At 53.7% G+C, this 17,272-nt stretch overlaps 7 protein-coding genes across 7 annotated transcripts; 3 read left to right on the plus strand and 4 right to left on the minus strand.

Annotated features, from left to right (window-relative positions):
* Nucleotides 1–84: 84 nt before the first annotated feature.
* EV422DRAFT_567128 (uncharacterized protein) lies at nucleotides 85–1,305 on the minus strand (the record flags this gene model as incomplete). The annotated part of the gene is made up of 5 exons (XM_053072506.1): nucleotides 85–179; nucleotides 255–401; nucleotides 468–828; nucleotides 921–1,141; nucleotides 1,218–1,305. 5 exons carry the CDS (start codon nucleotides 1,303–1,305, stop codon nucleotides 85–87), a joined length of 912 nt encoding a protein of 303 aa, XP_052925954.1.
* A 528-nt stretch (nucleotides 1,306–1,833) lies between these two features.
* On the plus strand, nucleotides 1,834–2,934 carry EV422DRAFT_495683 (mitochondrial carrier domain-containing protein; the record flags this gene model as incomplete). The annotated part of the gene is made up of 2 exons (XM_053067822.1): nucleotides 1,834–2,243; nucleotides 2,346–2,934. 2 exons carry the CDS (start codon nucleotides 1,834–1,836, stop codon nucleotides 2,932–2,934), a joined length of 999 nt encoding a protein of 332 aa, XP_052925955.1.
* Nucleotides 2,935–3,071: 137 nt separating this feature from the next.
* On the minus strand, nucleotides 3,072–4,785 carry EV422DRAFT_40550 (uncharacterized protein). Its single transcript, XM_053066984.1, has 3 exons — nucleotides 4,540–4,785; nucleotides 3,586–4,460; nucleotides 3,072–3,518 (listed from the first exon to the last, which is right to left on the minus strand). Exons 1-3 carry the CDS (start codon nucleotides 4,697–4,699, stop codon nucleotides 3,315–3,317), a joined length of 1,239 nt encoding a protein of 412 aa, XP_052925956.1. The 5' UTR covers nucleotides 4,700–4,785; the 3' UTR covers nucleotides 3,072–3,314.
* A 3,177-nt stretch (nucleotides 4,786–7,962) lies between these two features.
* On the plus strand, nucleotides 7,963–8,799 carry EV422DRAFT_567131 (gluconokinase; the record flags this gene model as incomplete). Its single annotated transcript, XM_053072507.1, has 3 exons — nucleotides 7,963–8,175; nucleotides 8,320–8,348; nucleotides 8,418–8,799. 3 exons carry the CDS (start codon nucleotides 7,963–7,965, stop codon nucleotides 8,797–8,799), a joined length of 624 nt encoding a protein of 207 aa, XP_052925957.1.
* Nucleotides 8,800–8,958: 159 nt separating this feature from the next.
* EV422DRAFT_594792 (uncharacterized protein) lies at nucleotides 8,959–10,449 on the minus strand (the record flags this gene model as incomplete). Its single annotated transcript, XM_053073587.1, has 3 exons — nucleotides 8,959–9,282; nucleotides 9,360–10,284; nucleotides 10,363–10,449. The coding sequence occupies 3 exons, from the start codon at nucleotides 10,447–10,449 to the stop codon at nucleotides 9,248–9,250; spliced, it is 1,047 nt and encodes a 348-aa protein (XP_052925958.1). The 3' UTR covers nucleotides 8,959–9,247.
* A 4,491-nt stretch (nucleotides 10,450–14,940) lies between these two features.
* On the minus strand, nucleotides 14,941–16,011 carry EV422DRAFT_527999 (cytochrome c oxidase, subunit VIb). The gene is made up of 3 exons (XM_053070243.1): nucleotides 15,891–16,011; nucleotides 15,582–15,701; nucleotides 14,941–15,339 (listed from the first exon to the last, which is right to left on the minus strand). Exons 1-3 carry the CDS (start codon nucleotides 15,963–15,965, stop codon nucleotides 15,262–15,264), a joined length of 273 nt encoding a protein of 90 aa, XP_052925959.1. The 5' UTR covers nucleotides 15,966–16,011; the 3' UTR covers nucleotides 14,941–15,261.
* A 129-nt stretch (nucleotides 16,012–16,140) lies between these two features.
* EV422DRAFT_528001 (uncharacterized protein) lies at nucleotides 16,141–17,226 on the plus strand. Its single transcript, XM_053070244.1, has 4 exons — nucleotides 16,141–16,224; nucleotides 16,289–16,488; nucleotides 16,554–16,740; nucleotides 16,805–17,226. Exons 1-4 carry the CDS (start codon nucleotides 16,200–16,202, stop codon nucleotides 17,035–17,037), a joined length of 645 nt encoding a protein of 214 aa, XP_052925960.1. The 5' UTR covers nucleotides 16,141–16,199; the 3' UTR covers nucleotides 17,038–17,226.
* Nucleotides 17,227–17,272: the final 46 nt, after the last annotated feature.

The following is a 17,272-nucleotide window of genomic DNA, read 5'->3' on the forward strand; positions in this document are numbered from 1 at the left end:
CATCGTTGGAACAGCGAAAAGGACAGGACAACGTGACGTCGCCGCGTCGAGCGTCGGGCCACTCTGTTTGCTTGCGTTCATCGCTCAGGCTTCATCATCGCTCGATGTAACCCCCAACGACATGGCGAACTGAGCTGCCAGCGCTCGTCTTTCACTATCGGATAAAGTCTTTCCGTGTTCTGATGGATATGTTCTTGTTCAGCCACTAGCGCAGAAAAGTCGCGATGGCACCGACTGAACGAGCGCATACTGACCTCTCAGCGTCTGCAACGTCCGTAGTGACCGCTCAAAATCGTCATCATCAACTTCCTCAGCATCCGACCCACCACCATCGGCACCCTCCATCATCGATAACAGCCGCCGTATACTATCCTCTGCCGCATTCGCAAGATTCGCCTTGTCTGCATTCGACGGTTCCATATCAGGCTCCCCAGACAGCGTTTGCTGCGCTGCCGACTCCGACGCACCAATTCCTGCCGACCCATTCGACGTCGGCTTCGCTGTGGTTGATTTCGTCCCCCGCACCATACCGTCCCACATATTGTTCTCCAACGCTTCCGCTATCCTATCTACTCCAACGCGCTCCGCCATGATCTCGTCTTCCGTGATCTCGTCAGTCGAGTCCCGCTCTTCTGGTAGAGATGGGTACAGATCAATGAACTCCATCCCGTGCTCTAGACAGAACTCTTCGTGGTTTTGGAGATGAACCGGCGTCTCTGCTGCGGTCCGGGTCGGCTCCGTGACTGTATTGGCGACGCACAACGCAACATTTGGCTGTACGTCGTCTAGGAACGTCGTCCAACTCCGAAGTGGCTCAAACGTTTCTGACTAAACACAGAGGAGCCCGGATATGATCTCAGAAAAAACCCTCCCAACTTTCATACCCTCCCAAATGAAGACGTCCCAAGTCCTCCTCGCACCTTGTCGCGGTCATACACATAAATGAAACCGTCCACCGCTTCCCCCAGTTCGCGCAATTCCGCGGAGTCGATTGCTGAAGCTCCGTCGGCGGTTGGTTCAAGGGTGTCCACCCATAAGACAATGTCCGCCGTGTAGTACTTTGTCGCTAGCGATAAGGGGACGCATTGCGGTGTTGTATCTGATATCGGCTGGCTGGTCGAGTCGAGAATTTTGCAAAGTTCTGAAAGGAGTTGGGAAGAATTGGTACTAGGCAAGGCAGAGGGCGAAAAATCGCAAAGATCATCGTCCCAGCTCACCTTGCACCAGTTGAAGTTTGCCGACACCTTTGTGGCCTACAACGAGTACCTTGTTCTTCAAGGTTATATTCTCTCCTTCCTCGGTCATAGCTGTGTTCTAAAACGTGCTCTTGTCAGTTTGCGATGCTGTGAGTGGGTCTGGTCTGCTGCTCGTCACATATCCAGTCCAGTATCCAGTCCAGTCCCAGCAGTCCCACGCGTTGGCAACAAGTTGACCCATTTCGGCTATTTCGGAGCAGAGTTCGGAGCTTTCGTCTTCGGCAATTCTCGGCTGTTGCAAACTCCGCACTTCACCCATCAGGTCGCCAAGAGACACTTTCCGACAGCACCGCAGAGTCCAGCGCTCACAGTTCGGAAGCCCCGTCCTCACAGTCGCACCGCGCTGCCACGTTTCCGCGAGATCTCCCATCTTTATATTTGGAAGTGCGAAAGCCTTTCCTCGTCGTAATACTGCGTAAGATACAGGAAGAACTGCTATAGAACTCATACAACTACGGCAATCGATTCGGCTTAGAGCAACATAGACAGCAACTCGCAAAGCGTCGCATCTTCGGAAACACTCGCTTGTCCCAGGTTATTTCCCGCCACACACACCCCCTCCCAAACTCCACCGGAGATGAGCAACGATCGCCCAAAACGAAAACTAGAGCCGCACATACATCTGCTCGCCGGCGGTGTCTCGGGTTTCGCCAGCTGCGTCCTGCTTCAGCCGCTCGACCTGATCAAAACGCGGCTGCAGCAGGATCTCGCGCAACGACAGTCCCTCCTCCGATCCTTCAGCCAGGGCGCCGGCGCCGCCCAAGTACTCAATCTTAAGAACTTGACGATATGGTCCACAACGCGGGATATCGTGCGGCAGGATTCCGTGTGGGCGCTATGGAGGGGGACGTGGCCGACGGTGCTGAGGAACGTGCCAGGGAGCGCGTTGTATTTTGTGATGTTGAATGAGATGAGGATAGGGTTGAGGAAGGTTGGGCAGACTTTTGGCGTCGTTTTACCCACTCCTACGAATGCCGCTTTGGGCCCGTCGACAGCGGGCACGACATCAGCGCATCCACTGACATCCCTGGCGAGGCCGCCATTACCATCGCCAGCGCCGTCCTCACCACCACAACCTTCCAACAGCAGCCGCACATTCAACGAATCGACCATCAACCTAATAGGCGGCGGCAGCGCGCGAGCCGCGGCCGGGTTCATACTCATGCCAATGACCGTCATCAAAGTCCGCTACGAAAGCAACCTATACAGCTACACGTCCGTCTGGCAAGCCACGCGCGACATCACCCACAAAGAGGGTATCCGCGGCCTATTCCGCGGGTCAGGGGCCACCATCCTTCGCGATGCGCCGTATGCGGGGCTCTACGTGCTCATTTACGAGCACTGCAAGACGTTCTTGAGGACGGCGGTGGATGGTGGAACATTGGGACTCTCCGGACTGGCTATCCCGCCGGCGGCGATAAATATGACGGCGGGGGTGATAGGCGGGGCGGTGGCGACGTTGATCACGAACCCGTTTGATGTGGTCAAGACGCAGATGCAGCTGAAGCCGAAGGAGTTCCGGACGATGGTGCAGAGTGCGTGGAAGATTGCGACGGAGGAGCGGTTTGCGGGATTTTTCGCGGGTGTGTTGCCGAGGTTGTTGAGGAAGTCGTTCAATTCGGCTATTGCGTGGACGATTTATGAGGAGGTTATTGGGTTCGTGTCGTTGAATAGTTGACATCTAGCGTAGTGTACTCGATCTTGCGACCTCGGCCGTGAGCTATTTGGCGTAATTTAGATTTACATAGATTCTCGCGGATGAATACATCAACGTGCGGAGAGCTACGTCGGTTTCCACAGGACTTCTGCGATCCGAGAACATTTGCAGATATTTCAGTTACACCTTGCCATGAATAAGATTCCGAGAAGATCGTATTTACAACGCGCATTCAATCGGCGGGAAACAAACAAGCGAAAAGGGAGGAATCCATATCGACACCCGCTTAGGGTTTGAGCTTTGAAGGCGCCGGCGAAGAAATGACATATGCTAGACAAGCCAAGGATCATAAAGACATGAACAGTCCATGATATAGATAGAGAGACATAGATCACTATGGTTTAATCTGCCTTGACCGCGATTCGACGCTTCTTTTCGGCTGGCTTTCCGGTGGCCTTCGTTTGACTTTGCGCGGCAAGGGCCATGACCCCTGCGAAAGCCGCCGCCGCTGCTGCCAGGTTGTTGTCTGATCCATCGGCGGACTGCGATGGGGCTTCGATGCCGCAGCCAGTAGCGGTGGTTCCCTCGTAGAACACCAAACCGTTCTGGTATAGGAGATAATGTAAGTTTTTCCGCACGTTGCGTTACTGGATTCGTAGAGTGTCTGCATACCTCCTCGTACAAATCCCTCAATCGCTTCTTCCCCGCCGAAGGGTCATCTTGCTGAGTAACCAGCTGTCGCAACCACTTGACCTCCATCTCGCACTCGCGCAAACGACGCTCCAACAATTGTGCCTTGTCAGTCATTTCGCGGGCGGTCTTTTCCAACGTCTGATCACGAATCTTCCTCTTTGCCCTGAATCGCGCGGAAGCCGCGGTGTTCCTCCTCCGCTTTTCCTGCTCGCTCTCGGTCTTCGGGTTATCACCGGAAACGGATTCGGCGGGAGCAGCAAATTGGGATTGTGATGGAACCGACGTCGTGGAGGAGGACTGCGGTGTAGCGACTGGTTCGTTCGGTAAATCGACCTTTTCGAGCGAGAACTGTGAAGCTGAAGGAGCTGGTGCAATCAGGACCGTCTTCGTTGCGGTTCCCGGAAGCTGCGCCGGGACCAATGGTGCTGGAGTCCACGCGAGACTGGCAGAAGCACTGTGCTGTACAATAGGCTCTGCAGCAGCTGCCGTTTCTGTAAGCTTCGCAGGTGCAACATTGGGGACGAACTGATCCAATGGGAACGCGATCGGCGTCTGTAGAGCGGCGTTTCGGGCGTTCAGCTGACCGAGGACATCAAGCATAGGGTTAAATTGCGATTGCTCGACGTTCAGAGTCGTGTATACGTCCTGTGAAGGCTGTGGTTGCACCGCTTGCGCGTGCGCTGGAGTATCCGCGTAAACATACTGAGGCTGTTCTTGCAATTGGTGCGGGAACAGGAAGGTCGTCTGAGGAGCTGGGGTATTCGGGGTCAGGAAATTGCGGAAATCTTGCACCGCGACGTTATCGAAAGGAATCTGGTCGGAATAGGTCCGCTGGGATTGACCGTTGAAGTCCGCTAGAAGTTGAAAATCAAAGTTGAGCGTTCATACTTTCGCCTATTCCCTCGAACTACCCCGGCGGATGTCTTTACGCACCAACACTCTGATAACCGCGCCCCGCAAGCGCTGCTGATTCGGCGTCAACATTGAAATCGGTGTTCAGCCATAAGTCAAGGTCGTTCTGTGAGAAGTCCAAGCCTGGCACTGACGGCGAGAAGTCAGGCACGTTCAACATGCGGATATAGTCGGAGTTCATGGTGGTGGTCGTTTCGCTGGAAAATTGGGAGGTTCGTTTGAATGCCGTGCTTCATCCACCGACCGACTTGGGGACGTGCGGTATCGATATGCCGTGAGTCCTGGTGACAATATGCTGATTCGTGTCGAGAAGAGTCGAGAAATGGGTGGAAAATCCCTGGTGATGTCAAGGGTTAAAATGTCGTTGTCGTCGGCTGTTGGCGGGACTTCCCGAGTTCCTGTGTGGAAAATGGGGAGATGGGGTCCATCACCGGCAGTGGCTCTGATCGATTCCCGCAGCCGTCGGTCGGAGCGTCGCCTGGTGCCTGTTTGCATGTGCGGGAGAGTGACACGACGCGCAGACAATGCATTGCTAATCCGCACATGAGCGTCGCACAAGGGAGCAGTAATCGGTGACTCACAAACTCTTGCAGCCAAGCCACTCGCCGCCAAGCCACTCACGTGAGAGCATTTGATGTTACACAAACTTTTGCCAAAATCCTTATAAAGACGCAGCGTCTGGCATCCCCTCTTTCAAAAATATCGACGATACTCATAAGGTAGGTCTCCCATACCTTCACGCACCACACAGCTAAATCCGCCTTCGATATGGCTTCGTATTCACCCAATCTCTCCCACGACAACAGGATCATATTATGCAGTTCATCGTACCTCGCTTTGTTTTCTAACAAAGCCGCACATATCACCAAGGATGATGAGACGAAGAGCCTCTACCCAACACGAAGTGGGAAGTGTTTTGAGGTCGGTTTATCTGGCCTCCGCTTCCGTTGAAGATTACGCCTCTGGGATATTCCAACCCAGTAGGAGGGGTAGTGGGTTCCGTCTGACTTGGTCTCGACGCAACACAGTTGGAATGCAGTACGAGCGTGCTTGTTCTATGAGGTCATAAAAAACCTTAGCCTTCGTCCGCTTCAGGTGCTCTTATTTTGAGCAACCGTTGGACGAACGCAAGGGTCTTTCTATGGCTTCATTGACCATCACACATATTAATCGTACGCCGCTGTTCGTTCATCGCACTTTTCTTGTACTTGTGTAAGACACCAAGTTAATAGGCGAAGCAAAAAGCGAAAGTGATGAGTCTATTTCACGACGGTCTACTGAGATCTGACCATGCTGTAACCGCCTGTATATTGGGCACTTCTCTGAACCGCTTTTTGCTTCGGGCAAATGCTTCTTTTTATCTTGCGCTGAACGTGCAGGTGCATGCCGAAATGATCTATCAATGCTTGACGGTCGGCTGTATCTGTACTATGCACTGTGCGTTTCAGAGGAGCGCGGTGTGCCTTCAAGTTCAGTCGGTCGTGATTATAGTCACGACCAAGGTGTGCATGTGGATGGTCGGCGTCTCAGATTTGAGAGACAAGAAAAGAGTGTGGCGTGTGGCAACGTTCTGTGTCGAGCGGATGGAATGCGGATGAGTAATGACGACCACGGGCGAGTTCCAGATGTCCAAATATCGCTCGGGAATGGTGGTCAATTGTGAAGCGTTGGGCGTATTGCTGGCCCATGAAATGGAAGGGCCGAGAAGGTTGTGAAGAAAACCCTCCTCGGAGTGTCTAGTCCGGCGCATTATCGCTGTGGGGTAAGATTCTCAGGGGCCTGTGCAAAAATGTAACATGGGCGTCGCTGCTCCATTTTCGCTGCAGCAAAATAACCGCTGCTGACGCGTGAACAGGTGAAGGGTATGCAAATCCATGTCGCCCGTGTGCAAAAATGTATAATGTGCGATCCAGCGAAACAAGCTCGTGAGGGGTATTCGCCGAATTCAGGTGCACAAGCCCTTCGCTCGCTACCTCTTCCCCAACGGCTATAAAAGCACGGGTGGGGTTGGCCAGCCCTCCTCATTTTCTTCATCACCCACACATCGATTCACAAGAAACAATCGTCCATATCACATCGATATACCAAACCGCAACCAAACCACAACCAAACCACAACCAAACCCACAACACCAACTCGCAAAATGTCTTCCACTGAACAAAAGCTCGGCGTGTGCGAATGCGGAGTCGGATGCGGCTGCGACGGCGCCCACGGAACCGCTTGCAAGTGCAACTCTGCCGAAGTCAAGGCCCAGGCCGCTAGCAAGAAGGCGAGCGCTCACTGCACGTGTGGATCGGAGTGCGTCTGCCCTGCTCAGAACGAGAAGTAGGTGTCCCTTTCCCCTCACTACATATACACATTTTTCTTTCTCGTCGAACTGGATTTTAACCGAACACTCCCACCCTTGTTTTCTAGGTGCAACTGCGGTGAACCCGAAAGGAAGGCTGCCCACCACTCATGCTCCTGCGGCGAGGCATGCAAGTGCCCTAAGGGTCAATGCAACTGCTAAACCATCAAAGATGCGTACATTCAAGCTCGGAGGTCATATCGGACTGAATCGGGAGCATCGGGAGCAAGCAAGCATTTACTCTAGCATGACGTTGGAGGAACAGCCTCGCAACGTCTGAAATATCCCATCATGCCGTGATTCGTGCCTATATCCTGTTCGATAGCTCTTGTTTTTTTGGGTCCCTGTATATATCCCGGTATAAGTTATGCAATCAAAATCGAAAAGAATTGCTACCGTATCGCCTCACAGCACAAAAATGTCCCTTCACAATGTCTTCTTCATTAGTACTGTATGGCTGAGACAGAGAGTTCGTCGGGTAGATACAAGGCCGTAAACGTTTTCTTTCCTGCCAGCTTTCTCCAGGGTAATATAAGGGGTTATCGATACAGTGCATAGCCTAAAGCGGTGGCCAAACTACAAATGTAGGCAGCAACACGCAACGGGCCAAGACGTCCCAACGCCGTCCATTTGATCGGGCCAAATGACCTGCACAACGAAGGTCGGGGACATATATACTGTATATACCGTGCCCGTGATACGTACGACCTGAACAGCACTGGGCATCCCATCCGAGGACTGGATATAGATAGTCGGATAGTAGTCATGAGAAGCTTCCATAATCGATCCATGTCCCGGAACAACCGGTTGCATAAAGTGGGGAGGTGTTCTTTCGTTCGGCGTGCGTGGAGGGCGAAGGTGATGTCATGAACGCGGAGCTGGCGGGGCGCAATCGATTCCCCAAGCCCGTTCACATGCATTTGAAGAAACTCCACAGCTGTGTCCCGTTCCTCTCCAAAAAAAACACACTTTCATCGACTCCATTTACGCTCCAGCAGAGACCTGATAACTTAAAGCGAACCCCTGGACCCAGGATACAGTAGGCATATCAGCATTAGATTCACATTTTGTCCCGCCGACCCGAAAATACTTCCACAATGACGACCACAAGCTTCGCACCCCACGCTCATAACGAAGCCATCATTGTGATGGGCGTCAGCGGCAGCGGCAAGTCGACCGTCGCGGAGGGTGTTGCGAAACGGTTGCGTGAGCTCAAAACGCCAGAGGGTCAGGCGCCGCTGGAGGTTGTGTGCTTGGATGGGGACGACTTTCATACCGAGGAGCATAAGAAGAAGATGGCTAGCGGGCATGTAAGTAGGAAGGACGGTGCAATGCATGGAGTGGGGCAGGGGTCAGAGGGGGGATACTGGGAGGGTCATTGCAGCGGGACGAATGGCTTGCTGGCATGGGGCATCAGCGATTCTCTGCTGAACGAATGGGTACTCTGAAAACAGGCGCTCACAGACGAGGACAGACAACCATGGTAAGAAAGCCTTCTTCTATATAGCCTCCTTATCCAAGTTTGCGACCCTGAACTCTTTCCGCCCTCTAGGCTGCAGACGCTAGTCGAAGAAGTCGACAAAGCCGCCTCCAAGCCCACGCCTGACCCCAAAATTATCCTCCTAGCCTGCTCCAGCCTCAAACGCCAATACCGCGACCTCCTCCGCCGCTGCCTCGTCGCGAACGGCGGTAAGATCGACCTACTCCGCTTCCTCTACCTCGACGCGCCCCGCGAGGAGTTGGTGCAAAGGCTGAAATCGAGACAGGGGCACTATTTCAAGGTGGATGGACTTGATAGCCAGCTGGAGACGCTGGAGAAGCCTGATCCGAAGGAGGAGACGGATGCGATATGGGTGGAGCATGTTGCGGAACACAAGGCGGAGGACGTTGTGCAGAAGTCCTTGGCCGCTTTGGGATTCCCAGCATCTGCGTAATCGGGATGGGCCAAGAGCTGATGCAGTTTTCCATAGTTTCTTACATGCGTGCCGGCGTATGACTGGGAACCTTCTTGCACAGTGAGCAGCAGTAAAGGTTTTGGGTACAGCAATGATATTTCGGGAGAAGTTCAAACGCGTACATAGGACCATTTTCTCTCACTTTGATTTACAACTACACACTTTTTCGCCTCAGATGTCGAAGCTGTACAACTCCATTGCGAAACTAAACTAAACTAAAACAGCCAATACGCCATTATGATAGCGGGCTACAGTACATCGATGGTTGGTATTGAAGGTATCAGGATTGCAGTCAAATGCAGACTGCAGGGTTGCTGTTCGGTTCACTTGATAAAGGACGAATTCCTCAAGTTTTGGCCCTAATTCAGGCGATCAATCGCACGGGAGAACACTTGGTGAGGACACACGTGCGGCGCGATGCAAATGCTCAGAAACGGCGTTGGTATGAGTAGTCTGATCTGCCTGTCAAAGTATGAGTAAGGATGACAGGCAAGGAAACGATAATCGGTGTGCCAAACCATTGTGTCTTATTCTCCTACCCTCATGCTTCTCAAAGCGCCTCAAATCCCGGTCTGCATGTTTGTGCTTGACGGGCTTGTCTGGCTTGTCGAACTTGTCGGGGTACACGTCCATTTCGCCGGCCTCGAAATATTCTTCCTCATCAAGATATTCCTCATCGAGCAACTCCTCGTCCTCGTCCTCGTCTTCGCCCTCGGCCTCGTCTTCGTCGTCGCCGTCGATTTTGAAACTTTCGAGGTTTTGGGTGAACTTGAAAACGACTTTTTGGTCCTCAATGGGTTGGTATTTGACGGGCTCATTTTGATCAGTGTTGTCCGTAGCCGGGGGAGGGGTATCGTCACGGTCCAAGACGAGGATGGGTTCCGAACCTTGTTTTTGAGTGCCGTTATTCTCAGGGTCGTTTTTGCCTTCGTTGAGCTCCTCCTCCTCAACATCTCCATTCCCGTCCTTTTCAGTCCCCGCCTCATCCCCAATGCTCTTCATATCGCCATCGCCGTCAGCAGTATGCAACATACGGTGAGTACCAGCGGCCTCAACGTTGCATTGCGCGACGGCGTCATCAGCAGCGCACCTTTCTTCCTCATCCTGCGCTTTCTTGTACGAGCTCATCACTTCCTTCAGGAGCGCATCGCACTCGTCCATGCACGCTTCGTACCGCTTGATGCGCTTGTGGGTTTCTTCCTCGACTTGTTCGAGTTTGCGCTTGTGAGATATTTGCGCTTGGGTCAGTTCATCTTTAAGCTTTTCGTTCGCGGTGCGGAGATCGTCGAGCTCGCTGGACTGCACGGCGAAGCGGTCTTTGAGCTTCTTAAACTCGGACGAGGTGTGTGTGAGTTGGTTGCGCGTGGACTTGAGGAGGGTTGATTGGGACTGGAATTGCGAGAGGAAGTTTGAAACGTTTTCCTTCACACGAGAGACTGAAGTGCTAAGCATTTTGAGGCGAGCCTAGACGAATTTATTATAGCGATATGAGAAACGGGTGAATGACATGTTTCACAGGGCGGCTCTTATCGTCATCTGTACCTCTTCGGCATCACCGCCGAAATCCGACAGCGCTGGGATCTTTTGGCTACTTGGGGTTTTCTCGAGTAGCAGCGGTTCGAGTTGCATATCTGCGCTTAGCGATATTCAATGGAGCAGTTGCGTGGATAGAGCTCCGTTTCTAGAAAAGAGAGAAAGACAGAGAGTTGCCAAAAATATGTCACGGTGGGTTCCCAGGAGGGAAGTTCGGAAAGTGGGGGGGGAGGCCCACCAGAGAAGGGATGTCGGAAACGGCGTGGAGAGGAGTGTGACGCATCGGAAGTGGAGACATGATGTAAAATGACAAAGAATTAAGGAAAAGGCTTTCTCTCCATGCTATAGTCGTCCCCCATCTCATGTCACTCAACAAATTCAGTCCATTGACAGCAGAAAACTGTCATTGAATCCGCCTGTCAAAATCTCTCCGCGGGAGCCACCTGAATCCAAGAAACCCGACATGATTGGCTGAGGTGGCAACATAAACTTTGTTTCGGATGATGGTGATAAGGGGATATGACCATTGCTATGGGAAAGGGAACCCGGTGCGTCGGGACGCGGCTCAGCGCGCATCCGGGACCGAACGACTTGACCAACTCGATCCAGTGATGATTCAAGTGTCTGATCCGGTTGTCTGGACGGTGGAACTGTGAATAGTTGTATATCAACCAGGGGCCACGAGCCCCATCATGAACCAGTGGCCTGCGTAATAACGCGGCGCATCCATCCAATAAAGCAAACCAAACGCGTTGCGAGTTGCGGCAAAGGAGCCGCACACGGGAGAGACGAAGCGAGCCACTCTCGTCACAGGACAGCAGGTCGCTTTCTTTGCTCGGGAGGACCCCCCCCCCCCCCCCCCCCCCCAGAACCCATCGCTTGCCAGCGCCGCCCAAGAACCCATAACCTTAGGTCCCGCGCAGAGAATTTGGGGTTTTGTTTCCTGCAACTCTTCCTAATCCCGAACGGAAATTTGAGCTGGTCTCGCTTGTCCAAAACGGTGCTTCTTCTTTCATTCACAAGTACGGCGGGCCCGTAGGCAAAAGCATCGGTTCGCTGCCCACTCTCAATTCGGTGACAATCTCACGACACCATTGGAACCAACAAACACAGCAACTTTCAACCATCAGTTAGTGGAGGGGTGCGCTTTCACGATACGGAACAGCAGGAGTTAGAATTGACGAGCGTGCAGAAGGAAAGCCTCACATGCGCTAACGTGGGATAAGGGTGGAAGGCATGGTTCAAGTACGAGGGATACCGAGGCGGCCGCCGCTACGGTGGCCGCTTGTAGTTCTCCTTGCGCTGCTTCTGCTATCGGCGGTGCTTCCGACCGCTGTCTTTGCGAAGAAGTCCGCAAAGTCACCGGCAGCTTTGGACAAGTCTTTACCTGCGAGTTCTGCGCCGACAACATCCTTGGCAGAACAGCTGCCCACCTCAACTTTTAGTCGCAACAAAAAATCCCGCGATCCTATCTCTTCGACTCTCGAGCCGAGCGAGGACCCCAAAACAGATGTGAAAACGATTTCGAAAGCGTCGAAGGAACCCACGAAGACATCTACAGCTGTTCTCACTTCTTTGCCAAGCAAAGACGTCTCGACTACTACTTCCGACACTTCGCCAACATCAACTGTACAGCCTGATACCAGTGCCTCGACATCTGAAGCACCCGTTCGCACTAAGAGTAAGAAGAGCAGGAGCATCCTTTCGACGACAACCTCAGAACAGTCCTCTGTGGCCACCAGCACAACGGAATCAGTTCGTCCCCAAAGCTCCGTCGCGGAACCTTCAAGTATCACCTCGGAGGTAATATCTGCTTCAACAATAACCGAAAAAGAAACAGTCCGTGCGACGGAGAAGAGTACCGTCGTCGAGAGCCTTTCCACGAGCCTCCCATCAACTGAGCCGCAACCGACAAAGGCGACCGAGGGTGTACCGTCAGATGTGACCCCTACATCACTGGCCTCCTCCACAGAAACCCCCTCTGCGTCATCAAGCTCACCCTCGGATGTGACGCCTACGTCTCTGGCGTCCTCAGCAGAAACCCCTTCTGCGTCATCTAGCTCACCAACGGATGTGACGCGAGAGCCGACGACTAGCACTAGCGTTGTAGAGACCATCTCGACTCTGCCGTCTGTCTCTGAACCTGTGAAGAGCACTCAGGGGATCTCCGATGTGCCCGGTACAACAACGGCAGCTCCGGAGGCCACAGAATCGAGTTCCGTTACGCCAGCCACCAGACCATCCACGGTGGTCAACCGAAGGAAGAAAAGGCCCGTTACACGCCGCCCTGAGACTTTGAGCACATTCGCTGAGCCCGAGGAAACGTCCGGCTTGACGGTGGCCACTGACGCAACGGAGATCACATCCGTCATCCCGGCTCCGACTGAAACCCCTGAGCAGCCTAGCCAATCCAATGAGCGGCAGACGCCAACGGAAACAACTCCTTCTCCTCCGTTGGAAAGCCCACAGCGGTCACAGGAAGAGCCGACACTGACACCGACACCGGACCCAACCCTGCCCCCAAACCCACCACTTCCGAGCATCACGGATCAGCCTCCCGCTCCATCTCCGGTACCACCGGCACAAACTCCCGTCCCCGTTCCGCCGAGTGAGCCACCAACTTCCGACGCACCTGCGCCAGGACCGGCACCAAAACCAACGAAGGTGCCGCCACAAATTCCATCCGAAGATCCGCCGAAGCCATCAGCGGACAGGTATGTATCTAGGTCATCATACCTCGCTTGCAGCCCTCATTTGCTCATCAATTTTACTCCCCGCGTTGTTGCTTTAACAGTCCGAAGCCAACTCAAGCCCAGCAGATTGTTTTACCAACGCCCTCGTCACGACCCAGTCCAATCAAAGCGTTGAACATTGAGACTGCGCCCATCATTCTCACACCTGCTAAGGACAACACTGCACCTTCAGCCGCCGTGATAGTCGGAGCCGCAGGGCCGTTTCCGGCCAGCGTCCCCACTACTCCGTTGCCTGGCCAAAACGATGCCGCGTCGGGTGCTCCCAATGGCGCTTCTGGTCCGACACCTCCTCTGGGCGCACAACCAGCCACAAACTCCCTGGACCAGGAGGCAGGAAAGCCTTCCACAGCTGTGATTGCTGGCGCCTCCGTTGCCGGCATCATGGTCGTTGTTGTCGCCGGGCTCGCCGTTGGTTATCGCATGCGTCCCAAGCCAAGCGGACCCGCCTTGGAGAGCGGTTTTGCAAGCCCACATGGTTTCGACGGTAAGCCGCCTTCCAGCGCCGGCGGCTCTATCCCTCGCGGCGCCGGCCCCGGTGTATTTGCTGGTTCGAACCACAGCCAAGAGCATATTGCGACGATACCGAGCAACTTCGATGTTGAGTGGAGCTTGAACGCGCTGTCCACGGGCTCGACGTTCAACCCGAAGTATCCCTCACCGCAGCGCAACGTGCAAGGTGAATTCGCCGACGAAGCGTTCCTCGGTGTGCCCACGCTTGCGCCGTACAGACCAACGCCCGGCGTACATAACACAGCGGCGGCCGCGAGCATTGGAATGCCGGCCCTCGCTGTAGCCCCCATTTCGCCAGTATGGAGCAGTGGGGCGTCCGAAGCCCCCGCGACATCGGAGCCGGTGTCCCTGGCGCGTTCACGCCAGTCCGCCGTGACAGTCGTCGACACTGAAAACGCCAACGAGTTCTTCACCGGGCACCACCACGCCATGCCCGAATACGACCCAGCGTTTCTGAACGCCGGCGCGCCCGCCTCAGCCGTCGGAGCCGGCTCAGGGATGCTGCTCAGCAAATCCCTCGATTCCGACCGCCACTTCGACTCCGGCAGCGAGATGAGCACCATCGACCGGCCCCAGATCATTACAACCCCTTACGCACTCGCCTCCCGCAATCCCTACACCTACGAGAACGACAGGTATCCCCGCGACTCGCAGAGCACCAACGGCGACTGGACGAACTCCACCTACTCCAACGACAACGACTCGGGCTACGACCCTGACACCGCCGACACGCAGGTCGGCACGCCCGTGACCTCCAGCGAGCGCCCGCATAGCCGCGTGCCGTACGCGTTCTCAGGCGCGCAAAGGACAAATGTCGTTGACATGCTCGGTGACAGCTCGAGTGAAGAATTTGACATCGACGACCAAGGACTCGCACCATCGTCGATGGACATGGCCGAAGAAGTCAAAAACGCGTACAAGAAGGTGTTCAGGCTGACCTACCAGTCCGCAGGCAGTTTCGAGAGCGACGGCGCGCCCGTCCTGGCGCCCCTGGATGGCATGGTCTAAATAACGGCGTAGTAGGGACACTTGAGACTTGTACATATTCGGCGTCTCTCTTCCCTTTCACTCCGACATGGACTGGTCTTCTATGAGATTAGGACAGTTTAGGTAGGGCTGTTCTACGTAGCTTTTAATTGTGTGCGTTTGGATGGGGGCACCTGTATCATTTTCTTTTCGCTTTGTGCGCCCTGCATTGACCCCGGACTTTTCTATTCACTGTCACGTATTGTATACTTTTTCCCCTTTCCTTCTATGCGAATTCATGGACTTTTCATTTCACTTTCAATCCTGATCATATTGTAATCTTTTCCATGAGCGATTCCGAGCGACTTCGGAGCCTCAAAAACAACTGGTTGTGCTCGATTCAGATGGGTTGGAACAGTTGTGTGCCAGAATTCAGGTGTCCGGAACTGGACTTCCTCTACGCCCAGACATTGGACGATGCGAGTTCCCCACGACACTTCCCAATTCGAACCCCAGCAACGATCTGCCCTCTCGACGTCCGGGAGGCCTTCCACAACGAAACACACCCGCAAATCGTCCCGACCAAGCATCACAAGATTGTTTTTGCAAGGTATTTTGTTGCTTTATATTATCGGCGACAAGGATTTGTGGTTTATAGGCCAGAAAAATCGAGGAAACTCTAGTGGTGCTCGGCGTGAGCGCGCTCTAAGAGTCCAGGGAAAACTCCCTCTTCCCTCTGCTCGTCCCACTTCTCAACCTGAGCGTAAGGGAAGAAGAGAGAAGTGATTGAGTATGATGATAAATCCGAACTGGAGTAATAGCCGTCCTTTGAGATGAAGAGAGTCTCCCTCTACCTCCAGTGCCAACTCCTAGTCTCCTCCGTCACCAGCGTGCGTAAAACACCCGTACTCGAACTCGGCCCCAGCATATTCCCACGACCGTTCCACCGGACCGTCCCACTATGGACAACAGCGTAAAGAAGAGAGACATAAGACTCACCCATTTCTCCGGGCACAAACTCCTGTACGCGCGCCTAAACTGATGGCAGGGCTGGTAGTCTTCACCCTTCGCCGCCGTGCACTTGAAGTAGTCGACATAATTTTGCCAGCAATTCTTGGTCTACCGATACAAGTTTGCGGAAGCCAATGGTTAGAACATGCTAGCCAGGGAGTCTGGTACACACGCAGGCGGGTTTGAGCGGTCCTCTCGCCAACACTCTCCCATCAGTTAGCTGCCCTCTCCAGCCTTGCCCAAGCTCGTCCCATAAACCCGGATCTCCTCCACATCAACACTCGTCTCGACTCTAACCTGGTTGGTGTTGGGGAACCGGGCATCGAAGCCAGCGGTCTTCAATTCGATTTTCGTCTCTGCTTCCTCAGACATTGTGCGGGACGGTATGGAGGTTGGGCGATGATTTGGCAAAGTGTCGAGCAACGCCGAAGTGGCAACTGCTGTCGGGCTTCGGTAGAATCCGGCGAACGTCATGCACGTGATCGTATTTTAAATACGCTAGCTCCAACGCGTTAGTCGCGCGTTCAACCTGGCAATTCGCAAACAGGTTTGGAAAAGATCGGTCCCATACTCCCCAGAGAAAAGCACACAATTCATCACAGATCAATGTTGCGAGACATGAGCGACGAAGGTAAGTCTTAATAGAGGTGGATGAACTCTAGGCGATGCGCACGCCACTAATTCCCACGTTGCAGATGTACCTCCACTGGAAGATATGACCGAGGAAGTCGCTCGGATGGAGAAGGTGCGACAACGATCAGCAGTACCCGAGCGAAGCGATCCTACGGCAAACGAGGAATTCTTGATCGAGGTTGCCAAGCCGGAGGTCGAGCACCTCGCATCACAGGTTAAACCAAAAACACAACAATCGAAAACACAACCGACCAAGACTGATGTATGTTTGCGATGATAAAGACATCAATAATATCATGTGGGGAATTGACATCATCGACCATATAGAAATCGTTCGGGGGGTTGAAGAAGGGATTCTTCTCCTCTTCACCACGGTCTGGAGCAAGCAGAGCGGCGGACCCTCCGCGACCGAATATTCCAGTCATCAAACCTAAGGCGCCTGCAGCAGATGGGTTGCGATTTGACGAGGTTCAGCAGGCGATGCGGAGTCAGATGTCTATGTTGGACAAGCAAGGTACGCTCTGAATGTAAAGGAACACTTTACCAGTTAGGATGTACTAATATGCAACTTGGTACAGAGTGGCTTACACCAGCGTTTCTTGAACGCATTGAGAAGTCGCCTCATCTCGCCCGCGCGTTAGCCGACCCGGCCTTCCAACAGGCTGCTGCGGAGATGTCAAAAAATCCTCAAGCAGCTTTCAAGAAATATGCAGTCCAACGGCCAGATCTGTTGCAGGCTTTGAGGGAGTTTGCAGGAATGTTGGGCGAGTCTTTGACGAGTATCGCTGAGACACAGGATGCGAGGCAGTAATGGAAAGGAGATCTCGGCATACAGCGGGTAATCTGTAGATAGTCAGAAGCGAGGTCGTTATTGAAGTAATGTAGGGGCTCCTTCCGGTTCTGGAGTAGGAATGAAGATGCATCAAGGCAGACATCGAGCTATTGCAGAGTGAAGAGTGGTTGGACCTCGAGACCGAAGCAATGCCAGGACACGGCGTTGAGCTGCTGAAATTAGGGGAGGCCTGACGCTGGGCCTGACGCGTTTG

This window comes from Fimicolochytrium jonesii, assembly GCF_025526975.1.
Source record: "Fimicolochytrium jonesii strain JEL569 chromosome Unknown EV422scaffold_10, whole genome shotgun sequence".
Lineage (NCBI taxonomy): Eukaryota > Fungi > Chytridiomycota > Chytridiomycetes > Spizellomycetales > Powellomycetaceae > Fimicolochytrium > Fimicolochytrium jonesii.